The following is a 12,399-nucleotide window of genomic DNA, read 5'->3' on the forward strand; positions in this document are numbered from 1 at the left end:
GTTTGATTTCAAAATAGATAGGTAAGTACCTATTAATTATATAATTGAATAATTTATTATAATTTTTATAATTATTCCTAGTTAACAAACAAGAACAATACTTCAATACACGAAATTTCATATCACGAGAAGACCCTATAGATTATCATAAACATGCACGATGCGTCGATGTCGCGATCTAAATGGTCGTGTAAAATAAATTAGCATTGTATTATGTATGTAATTTTTATACCTTTAGCGTTCAAGCTAATATTTGTCTGTAATGATGTTTAACCTACTAATACCTACCTATGTCTGTGTATAAATTAAATACTTATGTATAGATAAATCATACGTTACATATAATGTAAGACCTCAAAGTCCAGTTGTATTATAATGTATGTTTAAATGCATTTGCATTGTCATAATGTCTAATTAAAAATGACAATTATTAATTGGAAAATTGTATAGTAAATAATACGTAGGTAAAGTGAAATCATGTTAAAAAATTGTAAACGGTACTCGTCTATAGTAACGAAAATGTCTAATAATAACTTGATTTTTGTGATATATATATTAAACTATTATCCATCGTTTGCCCAAAACTAGAACTAAGATGAGGTAATCAATAAAATTTCCAGATTATAAAATAAAAATAAAATAATAGGTAATAATTAAAAAAAAATTAAAATATGAAAAATGATAAAAATATACTTGGATTATAATTTCTGTAAGCAAATAAAGTATATAAACTAATATATTATAATCGTAATACAAAATTATTGTACAATAATTAATCATTGATGTAGTCGTAACTCGTAACAAGGAATCGAAAAAAATTGCTCACAAATGCATTAGTGTCCCTAAATAGCCTATACACTACGCCGTTTCACTATAATATTGTGTCATTGATGTGAATAAAAAGTAAAAATAGTATATTGATGATAGATCTTATTTTGTCATATAAATTCCAGAATAAACGTATAAAATGTAGCCACTGAAGTCAAACGGGTTAAAGTTTAATGATATTATAATGTTGTTAAAAGACAAATATTTTGAATATTACTAAATTCAACTCAATTTGTTGTTGAGTTGATGGATCATTTTGATCAACTATGATATTATCATATTTTTATCAATTAGCAAAAAGAGATTAAAGTGTACAAAGATAATCTGAGCGTCTGTACTTACTTCACTTTACTTTTTAATATTTTTATTTTTAGTTTAAAATTATGAAATTTACAGTCTAAATTTTGTGGAGAATTAATAGAAATATTATCATTCCTTATAATTCAAACATACTGCATAAGTGCAGTATCTTACCACAAAATAACGATCGTATAATTTTATTATTTGTTACTCGTTTCTGATGATTGTGTTTGAAGTTTTGAAATAACGTCGCATGTGGTTAGATGCTGGCTAATAGTTTTTCGGTCAACGCATTCGGATGATAATAGCAGCGCCATCTATAGACGTCGTTTTGAATTTTTCTACAAGTATCAATGAAACGGCTGTTGCTTACTTTTGTCAATAGGTAGCAATGCCAATAACAACTTACTGTAGTTCTTTGATAAAATTTACTTAAATCTAGATTAGGTATATTTATTCTATTTAGTGTTTATAGAGTAGTACTTTTTAGAAGGTCTAATGTAATTTAAAACATTAGTAGATCATCTATATGTGTAAGAAAATCTAAAGAAACCTATTAAAAGTCAAAAATATGTGTACTTATCAAAATTAATGAAGTTTTGAAGAATTTGTTTTTGTAACTTAATTTTTTTAACTGTACTTCTTGTAATGCCAGAATAGCGTGTTGTTCTTCTTGGAGTAGATAAATCTTTGTAAATTAAATTTTAAAGCATTGAAGACCATAAAAATTCTTTTTTTTTAGTACTCGAGCCTTCATAAATAGTATATAGGTACTGCACTAAACCATTACATTTAAATTAATTTAATTAAAGTGCATGATATGATTTCTAACACTGTTTCATATAGTATAAGTGAACTAAATTTGTTAATGAATATAGTAAACATGTTTCTATTAATTTGTTATATTTTCCTGGTTATCATGTTAGTGTATATGTAATTTGTAATATTGTGTTATGACCACGCTCCTGTCATAATTAACATAAATAGTTCTCTTCACTGTATGTAAATAATTTTCTATTTGATAAGTGATGTTCAACCTTTTTTTTTTGATAGGTCCAAAAAATAATTGTTATTTTATATATTTAGTTTAACTTAAAAATTGTACACAGGCCACGAGTTAGACATCACTAGTCTATAATCTACATAAGATTAACTTTTTCAGTTTTTAATAATTAATATTTGATATTATAAAAAGTTCAAGAATTATAGGAATATTTGGTTCTAATCAAAGATTGCTCTAACTAGTGGCATACATAGAATTCGTTTATAGGGGGGAGGGGGTTACCATTTATATATATGTATAAAATGTTATTGTAATAATGGTGTAAATCCTTAACCCCCCTCCCCCCCCGTCAGTATGCCACTGGCTCTACCAAAAGTTATAAAGAATAATACTATTGTATTACTAATACTAATACTAATAGTACTATTGATAAAAAATAAAAATTGTAATTGGTTAAAATATATTGAAAAAGATCTTTAGAGTTCAAATTTGTTCATACAAATTTCATCGCTAAGACAATTGACACAGGAATTGGCAAAAGATATGTGTTTTGGTGTAAAATAAATCTACTAAAAAATTACTTTATTTTCATACATAAATTAAAATAAACATAAATAACAAGGCAATAATACAATAATAATAAAGACTATAAGTTTATTAACATTTGATTAAAAATAATTTATTTTTTATAGGTTTATTTTAAGTAAACCTATATGCTATAAGTTTTATAAATAGTATAAATAACTTTTATTCAATAAACAAAATAAATTAAATTATAGAGTTATTCAAATTATCAAACAGTTGTAGATGTAATTAAAGCTTTAACACATAGTCGTTTAATCTGTTGAATCTGTTGATATGTTATTCAGTATAGTAATATTTTCAAATTCATCCAATAATTCTTTGATAGGTTCATTAATAATATCTGAATCTATGTATGTTAAATTCTGCAAAAAAGATACATAAATTATTGATTAATTTAAAAACAAAATTCTTCTAATTAGATAATTAGTTTTACTTAAATATACAATAATTAATATTTTCATACAAATAAGAATTAAAATAAAAGTTATGGGGAAACTCACATAGGAAAATTTATTTAGGCAATTTTAATCACATTAAATATGTATTAGATTATATATTATTTTATTTTTAGTTCCAAAAATATTCTAAAATAATCATCATAATATACTGGATTAATAAACCATCTAAATGCAACAGAAGTCATTCCACACCATCAATTTTATTTTAAACTAAAACATTCAACCCTTCAACAACTTCACCATTAAATTAACAATGGTTTTGAAAATAAAATACCATACTGGTGCAGCATTTTCAGATATTTTGCAAGCATTTAATGATCTTTTGTAAAAGTTAAAAACACCAAATTCTCAGTTTGAAATTAAAATTTTTTTAAGTATTTCCTCTCTAATCGGTGTTTCTAAGTACCTATGTATAAATGACTTAAACACAGAAATAAAATTATTCTAAACCTAAGATACTTGTTCACAACCCTCAGGAATGTGATTAATGTTAAATATATCAGTAAAATACTATAAGTGAACCATAGGCGCCCATTGGGGAGAGCAAGATAGGGTACTTGCCCCTCCCGGGACAAAAAATATTATGAACTTGTAACTCAATAAATATTAGCATGATATCATTAGTATTTTCTGTATCTTACATTTGAAAACTTTTTTATTTTGACCACCCCTAAAATGTTACCTATGGGCGCCCATAAAGTAAACCCCAAGTATTGTTATTTGTTAACCAATAATTAAATATATAAACAAAAATTATAGCATGCAGAGAAACAGTGTTAATCTTTATTACTATTAAGTCATGATAATAAAAGTAAAAATAGCTGAGTAGAGTGTATATCATAACTCATAAATATACCGTAATCAGTGATAGAGCGCATATGATAAAATGGCCATGAAGACATACACTCAGTTAAACAATATTAAAATAATTTATTATATTAGCAGTTGTAGCATATAATAAAATTACCTCTTTTTGGAGTGATGTTGTAGTAACTCCAATGAAAGCTGCTATACTAGCTGGTTCATATACTTTATGTAAACATCTCTGTACATATGGAACAACATCAGTTGAAAAACAAATGCAGAGTTGTCCAAATATTTTTTTGTCACTCTATAAATTAAAATAAGTTATAAGTTAAAACTTACATCAAGGTAATATTATTTATTATTTCAATCATCATTATAAGTGTAAAATCAAAATGACTGACATTCATCTATTACATTTTCAAAAATAGCTTTAGAAATACACAGAGAGGATGATTTGAGTATAAAAACTTGATTTAACTGTATATTTATATTAGAATGTCAAACTTTGTGTAAAAATAATGAAATTTAATTCATCATATATATTTATTGAATTATGATGGTTTATACAAAAACATTTTTATATAATAATTATTTAATTATAGAAATACTTTGTTTAAATTGTTTATTTCAAACTTCTTGAAAATAATTTATCTATTGATATCTATTAATTTACAGCAACAGAAAAAAGGGATTAGTTAATTTGATTAACAAATGAATGTAGCCAATTTATTCTTACTTTCATTTACATTAAATCATAATAATATAATTAATAATTTTTACTTCATCATAGTTTTTGAAATCATCTTGATAGTACATAGAAAATAATGCACAGGACGCATTATGTAATGTAGTATGTAAACATTTGGTAATTTCATCGGCAGCTGCATATGGAGCATACTCTCCAAGGTCATTGAGAGCACTCATTACACCATTACAAAATTTTGCTAAAGGATAATATTCAAATACAGGTGATGGTATATCGTCTACCTAATAAAATTCACATTTATATATTTAATATAAATATATTAAGAGGAATTTAAAAGACGTCTTACTTCATCGTGAGTTTGGTTCATTCCAACATTCTTAATATTTGTTTTTAAAAATGTTTGTAAATCTGTTAGCCAAGTAATTTCTGTCATTTTTAATAAGTCTGAAAATCTTTTCACAGTTACATTGATAAACACAGGTGCTATAAGACCTCTGAAATCAGCTCCAATATGTCCCAATGATTGCCCAAAGTACATACATTGAGTGAAAATTGTCTCTAGTGATGATGGTCGGCAGCTTGGAAGGTCTTTTTTAAGTATACTAATAAATTGACATACCTAAAAAATATATACGTATAATATGTTAATGAAATAAATCATAAGATAACGTCATATTAAACATTTGTTTTATACTGTTAACTAAAACCTTTTGATTGGTCCAAGAATAATAGAACTGTAGTTTTGACGATCCAGTATCAGAAGAATTATCTTCAGAGCAAAAAATTAGGTTGTATTGTGTAGCTATATTTGAAAGACAAGATCGTGATACCTCAATAGTTTCTAGTAGATGTTGGCTATCTATTAATACAAAAATTATTATATCTTTTTTTAACATTTAAACACAAAATATTGAAAATAGTCTACTTACTGCTCTCATCAGGAATATTTTCTAATTTAGAATTAAACCATGCATTTCTAGTCTGTAAAAACTTTACAGCCAACTGTTCTTCATTTATAAGGTTTAATGTTCTCAATAGTCTTACAATACGCATACATAGTGGTAATTCTATATCAGTTCTTAATTCTTGACAGAGTGCCGACATCAAAGTTAAACGATGCTTTTCTACTTCATCATGTAACAACTAAGGTTAAATAAAATAAATTTATGCAATTAAATTTTACATTGTTTATCATGGTACTAAGTACTAACCTTTACAGCAGGTATATTGTTGGGTAAATGTTTAGCATGATTTGCCAGTTTTAGTGCTTCTTCATACAGTTTATTTTGAATGCAGGAGAGCATGAGCTGTGGAAGTTCAAGAGCATGATGCATAATACGGGAGTTCCAAACCATAGCTAAAGTATTACGATGGCGTTTTTCTTTAACATCTGCCCACTGATGTAACATTTCTTGACATTCCGTTTTAAGTTTTATTAAATAATTATCTAATGTGATAGTTTTACGTTGTGTATCATCAAATTTATTATAAACTGACTCATAACAATGTGAAGTCTTAACAAATGTTTTATAGTTATTTAATGCTAAATCTTTAACCATTTTAACAATGATGGTATTTTTATCTTCTAATGACTTATGTTCTTTACCTAGAAAAAACATATAAATTTATTTGTAACAAATAAAATACACTATGAGCTAAAATCAACTCATATTATGAGTATGTACTTAATTCTTCTGCAGTGCATTTTCCAAGATGATCTAAGTAATTTTTAATGTTTGGATCAGCTTTTACATCATCTAAAATAATGTAAAATATACATTTACTTTAATATAAAGTATAAAATACAATCAATCGCATAAACAGTAAGTTAAGAAGTTTAGGTATAAGTATTAGTTGGGCTATGGGTTTTTTCATATCAAATCATTTTTTTTTTTGTATATCACTTGTTAAAAAATTGAGGCTGTTACAAAAAGTAATAGATATTAGGTAAATATGTATTCTCAGATTCTAACAGCGGAATAATTAGGACTAACTTCATATCTTATAATACTTATAGCTAACTACCTAGGTTCTAATGGAACCCACCGTTCCATTAGATCAGTATTGTTTATCCTAATTACCTGGTATTCCGTCTGGAAATAGTAAATCTATCAACTGGCTGTCCATAGTGTGAGCGTGTTCGACCCTATCAGCTATGAAAAAAATAATGTCAGAATGTCACTAAGTATAATAATGTTAATAGTTATTATTGAAAAGTTTTAGTGAGAGCATACTATTATAATAAGCTTAATTTTGTCAGACACAAACATAATAATAAAATATATATTATAATATAATTATTACATTACATATTATTATTTAGATTGTTTATGATGAATGATGACTATATTCTATTCTGTGATACTATCATGTTCGACCAGCACATCAACAACAAATACGTTATCACACGTCGCGTAGTCGTCTGTTATCATTAGGTAACCAACTGAATTCACCAATCACCAGTCGCCCGACCACGACCGCGTGCGGGCTAAACCGGCGGCAGATATCGCGCGCGCGGGCTACCAGAGATTTAAGCACGTTCAGTTTTCGTCTGAACGCGCCGCGTGCCAGTGTGCTCTTCCGGATAGGACCGTTCTTATCTGGGTTTTCTTTTTTTACCTAGCCACGAATTAAGTTATTTTCTTTTTCAAAATGAAACTTACAACGTAATTTATTTCGTAACATGTGCAACGATAGAAGTTTTCTAATAGTTGAGATTTAGTTTATTTATTTCATCTGCGTACACTCTCAATAATTATTGTATCGATATTTCTTGATTTTTCTTATATTTTTTCGTTTACGATGGCGGCATGGACGAACTCGAAAAGGAATTTGAAATTGTTCACAGTGACAGGTAAAATTTTTCAAATTAATTTTATTATACAAAACGTACTTTAGTACTTATACTTATACGTTAATAATATAGTATTATGTATTATGCACCTATATTGCAGCATAGAGCTACGTGTATATTTATAATATAAGGTACGTCCAATATGATTCAATTTTACAATATTTTAATTAATGTTTTACTTGGACAAATTTTTCGGTATTAACTTTTTATTTTTATTTTATATATTTAAACTTTTACATTAACACTAATTTCAGAATTCTACCCCTTATATCATAGTTACGAGCATAGTTATAAATAATATTTTTCAAAGTAGTGTCAATGGACGCTCCTTTCCCTTACGCCGTCCTGTCTAGTTAAACATTATTTTAATATAATTACTTATTTTATTATATTTTTATACAGATACTTACTAAGTTTTTTTTCTATATTTTTAATAAGAACAAAAAAATAATTACCTATTTGATATTTTCATAACAAATTATAATTTTAAACTTACGTCAACTGAACATTGTATGTATATTTAATTTATATTATGTATTATTATAATAACTAGATAGTTAGGTATACTTGAATTATTATAGGTACTAAAATATTTTTTAAATATCTTTAAAAAGTTTTTGAATGAATTGAAAATGTTTAAAATACATTTGAGAAGAAAGCTCATTATCTTGTAAGAGAATAAAAAGTTCTAAAATTATAATTCGAATTATTCTTACCAGTTAGGTTAGGTTACCTATCATTATATATTTATAAATACTGAGTAGGTATCTAATAATTTTTGATAATTATATCTATTCAGGAAATATTTAGTTTATCATAATTTTACCAACATAATATTGTACTCAAAAAAACATTAATAGGTTATTTATTAATATCTCTAAACTATTTAAAAACAAAAATTATATTAAACAACCATTTACTGCATGTCGTAGGTTTGGATGTCGTATACTTACATTGCATACATTACGTCCTAAAGTGCTCAGCCACATCGTTTGAAAATTAATAAACTATACCTATATTAGTTAAACGCATAGGTAGGTAGGTAGGTAGGTATTTATTTTTAAAATACCATTTAAAGTTTATAGGTAGGTAAATTGGATTCAGTTTTATTTATTTATTTTAATTTTATTTAAGTACTGTTAAAAAAATGTAACTTATATATTGGTGTAACTTTGGGTATGCAATGGTCACGTAAAGATACATGGTGATAAAGGACTTACAAGGATCGACTGAATAATAATCATTGGGTAATAAGTTTATTATAACATCAACTCATGAGTATTTAATACTTTATACTACCTATACTTTAAGAAATTATGTAATTTTTTTGTATTTTTAATAATGAATATTTCATACCAATAATCTCTCTCCCCTCTTGATTATATGAATTTTAACAGTTTTTGTAATAAATAATTTGTACTTATTTCTGAAAACCATGCTATATTCCTATGCTTGTGTATAGGTTACTGGTTACTTGGTACCACTCTATCACCTATACCTATAGGTATAAATATATTTCGACTATGACATTTGTCTTTATAATATTAATTTCGTTTGCCTTTTACCGGCTGCAAACCTAATCGCAGTAAGTACACATAGCCACATAGGTATTACCATAGACGCATGTGTATCAAAAATAAAACTATTTCAATGATTCTAATTTGCATTAAGCATAGCTGAGGTAATAGTTCTAGGTAAAAAATAGGGACAAAATAATCATTTTTTTTCAAACGATGCGTCGTTGCTTAAGCGTCTGTACGAAATGAAAATAAATATGTTATGTAAAGCACGGCGCGGCGTGAGATGCGGAAACCAGTTTTAGGTACTAGGTACTCTGTTCCTGAGTATAATATTATATGCATGAAAAAACGTCGCTAGTTTAATTTTTAACGATGTCACATCATTGTATGTCGTCCTGTATTTGTATTGCTTGTATATATAGGTATATACATATATTTTAATAGCTTCCAATAGCTAAATTAATACATATCAACAATTACAACTATGTATATAAGCAATACAAATAAAACAAAAAACGGCCGTTATAAATAATAATATTATATTATATTATATAGATTCTGTATAAAAATTACAACTACAAACATAATAATACATTAAGAACTAATTAAGAATTTAGCAAATTCCAAAAACTTTAATAGATAGGTAGGTAGGTATATTAAAAACAATAATAGTAAAAATAGTAAAAATGTGAGTGAAGTTGCATATAGGATCTTCAAAATGGCGAGTACAAAGAGGTGAGTGACTTAAGGAAAAGTAAAAACATTATAAGAAAGTAAATTGTGTCCTAATCTGGGTCTCGAAAAATCAACGATAAGGGCTGTTTATGAAACCACGGGTGGAATGGAATTATAGGAGTCATACGTTCAAATTGTATACCTAGTGGCAAAGTTGGTTGTAACTGATGACCACATATTTTGCCAAGCATGTTGTTCTTGAGGAGAATATATCTGCTGAGATCAAGATAGTGTTAATAGTAGGTACTAAGAACTGATTTAGAATCCGAGACCATCAAACATTTTTTTTATATTACCTAAGTGATTAATATATTTAAGAGTAATAAAAATCTCATTGAATTCTGTAGTAAATGAACATGAGAAGTAAGGTAAAGAGTAGAAATATCTTATCATTCTAATCATCTTATCAGGGCCAAGGGGTAAAGAATGAAAAGGCTACAGAGTTGCTCGAAACTTATTCATCTGTATACATCATAGTATCATACAATAATCATAGAAATTAGATTCAATAAATTTGATAAAAGTATGATTAATGAAAAATGTAGTAATTTACTTTATAATTTTCATCCTTACAATCCTTAAAATGATGTAGTACCTATATACTATGTGAAGTGTGAACTATGTGTAAAAATGTGAGTGCATCAAATGGAATATCAAAATAATGAAATCGTTTTTGTGAAATGGTTTATATTATTAATTATTTTATTTTCATCGTTCCAGCAGCGGGCTTAAACTTTTAAGTTTTATATACCTTATTCCGTATTGGTTTTGAGTTTTTGACGGGTAAAATGTATAGACGATGGTGGTTGCCTATTACACAACGCAGTATGATCGTAATTATACCTATACGACTGAAATGTATTATCAAACAAATATAATTACCTATTTAGGCGCATTCATATTATTTAGGTTTATGTACATCCATTGGTATGAAAATAATGGAAAATTCACCTAAATATAATGTGAAATATACATCGAGTATATTATATTATACATTTATACAGACCTTAAGTCGATTGTTATAGACATACTGTTATACACTTATTGTTGTATTATATTATATTTCATAAATTATAACTTCTGGAGCTTCTCAGTTTGGGTGTAGTTTGTTTCATCAGGTTACTCTTGATTGAGAGAAAACAATTAAAATAATTAAAGCAATATAGCCTGTAGGTAGATACCCATAATTTTAAGCCTATATAAGTAGTTAACTGTTATCTATGAATGCAACTTGGTTTGGTGATGTTACTATGTTAGTAGGGAAATATGACTACGGTTGTCCCACATGGACTCATCAATGGAATGGATAAAGCGCAATTGAGCACGTCTAGTATTTCTATGTAGATGTGTAAAAAGTAAAACCACTAAAGTCAATAATATAGCATACAATAGATGAATGTAATAAATACTTTATTTCTAAATGTTGGTAAATATAAAGACTAAACTATTTAATAACAGTTTTAAAAAAATACGAATACATAATTTATAATTTTTTATTAAATGTTAATAAATTATCTATGCTACTTAAAGTAACTTGTGAATAACTTTTATACTTAAATGAAAAATTGCTAACCATTTATTGTAATAATAATTTGGTATACTTTTTTATTAAGTGTCCAAAATGTTTAAGTTTTTATTATAATATAGGTAATACAGATATTACAATTCTTAGATTATAAATTGAATAACTGTAGTTCATTTTGATAAAAATATAAAATAAATAAATACTTACAAATGAATGACTATTTTACTTCTTAAAAAATAATTTGAAATTATTGAATTTTCTTCATGAGTTTTACGCAATTAAAAAAATAATAATTACTTAAAAGAAGAACGAATAATATACCAAAGTTAAGACATAATTTTAATAATTAATCTATTTTTAACCAGACAAATATTTTATTTTTATTTTATGATCTAAAAAAAAATATTAAGAAAACATTGTTGTCTTTAATTCCTTTTTAGTTCTTTGTAAAAAATAATAGTTTTTAAGAAATAACTTATATACTGTAATTTATAAAGTATGATTAGCTTTTAAAAAATAAAGTAACTATAGCAGACCACATAAAATTTAAAATGTCTGAAACAAGATTTCACAAGTATTTCTGTAAATTAACAGAACTTTTTAGAAACATGCGTTGTAAAGTAGGTACTTTAAGAGTTGTATTAAACTTTTACGTAATAATATAAACTCGTGTTTATAATAATATGTGTGGATTGTATAACAGTTGAATTATTTTCATCGTTTTACCAAGTTAATATACAGTTTTGATGAACTCCAAAAGTCCAAGGAATAAAGTTTGTAACATATAAGTCTTAAAAGTGAATAAATATGACTAGAATTTATATCTCTATTTGTATTACGCATGCAAAAAACCATATCGAACTGAATAATTTAATGTTAGTTTCAAATCAATTCGAATTGATATTATTTCACAGGTCTTTTATTGTTAGAAATTAAGAACTATTTCACAGTTATCTTTTTACTTTTTAAATACCTTTAGTTAAGAAATTCGACATGGGGGATTTCTTTTAAAATCTAAAATACAATTTTAAGCCTATTTGATTTTCTTCTACTAATTTTCTTTTACTTGAAAATTTAC

General features: G+C 26.1%; 2 protein-coding genes across 3 annotated transcripts in view; one reads left to right on the forward strand and one right to left on the reverse strand.

Annotated features, from left to right (window-relative positions):
- Positions 1-2,825: 2,825 nt before the first annotated feature.
- Positions 2,826-7,039, reverse strand: LOC114130890 (conserved oligomeric Golgi complex subunit 8). Of its 2 annotated transcripts, none has more exons than XM_050201437.1 (10): positions 6,922-7,039; positions 6,769-6,840; positions 6,373-6,444; positions 5,899-6,293; positions 5,617-5,830; positions 5,395-5,546; positions 5,034-5,306; positions 4,762-4,968; positions 4,142-4,285; positions 2,826-3,078 (listed from the first exon to the last, which is right to left on the reverse strand). In XM_050201437.1, the coding sequence occupies exons 2-10, from the start codon at positions 6,812-6,814 to the stop codon at positions 2,968-2,970; spliced, it is 1,614 nt and encodes a 537-aa protein (XP_050057394.1). In that variant the 5' UTR covers positions 6,815-6,840; positions 6,922-7,039; the 3' UTR covers positions 2,826-2,967. The 2 variants fall into 2 exon arrangements, with proteins under 2 accessions (XP_050057394.1, XP_050057396.1); XM_050201439.1 differs by having other exon boundaries at positions 6,997-7,015.
- Positions 7,040-7,216: 177 nt separating this feature from the next.
- Positions 7,217-12,399, forward strand: part of LOC114128986 (netrin receptor DCC-like) — a 158,728-nt gene continuing 153,545 nt past the window's right edge. The window contains exon 1 of the mRNA XM_050201440.1: positions 7,217-7,541. Within this exon, the coding sequence (XP_050057397.1) occupies positions 7,490-7,541 (52 nt within the window). The 5' untranslated portion in view covers positions 7,217-7,489. The remainder of the gene's footprint in view (positions 7,542-12,399) is intronic.

This window comes from Aphis gossypii, chromosome 2, assembly GCF_020184175.1.
Source record: "Aphis gossypii isolate Hap1 chromosome 2, ASM2018417v2, whole genome shotgun sequence".
Classification (NCBI taxonomy): domain Eukaryota; kingdom Metazoa; phylum Arthropoda; class Insecta; order Hemiptera; family Aphididae; genus Aphis; species Aphis gossypii.

What these genes read in the sequence shown, in the direction of transcription:
- LOC114130890 (XM_050201437.1), bottom strand. Translation starts at nt 6,814, where the DNA reads ATGGACAGCCAGTTGATAGATTTACTATTTCCAGACGGAATACCAG. An exon ending in AAATATTCCTGATGAGAGCA is followed by an intron (nt 5,547 to 5,616) that starts GTAAGTAGACTA and finishes TTGTATTAATAG; the next exon opens with ATAGCCAACATCTACTAGAA. An exon ending in ATTTCAAAAACTATGATGAA is followed by an intron (nt 4,286 to 4,761) that starts GTAAAAATTATT and finishes TTTAATTTATAG; the next exon opens with AGTGACAAAAAAATATTTGG.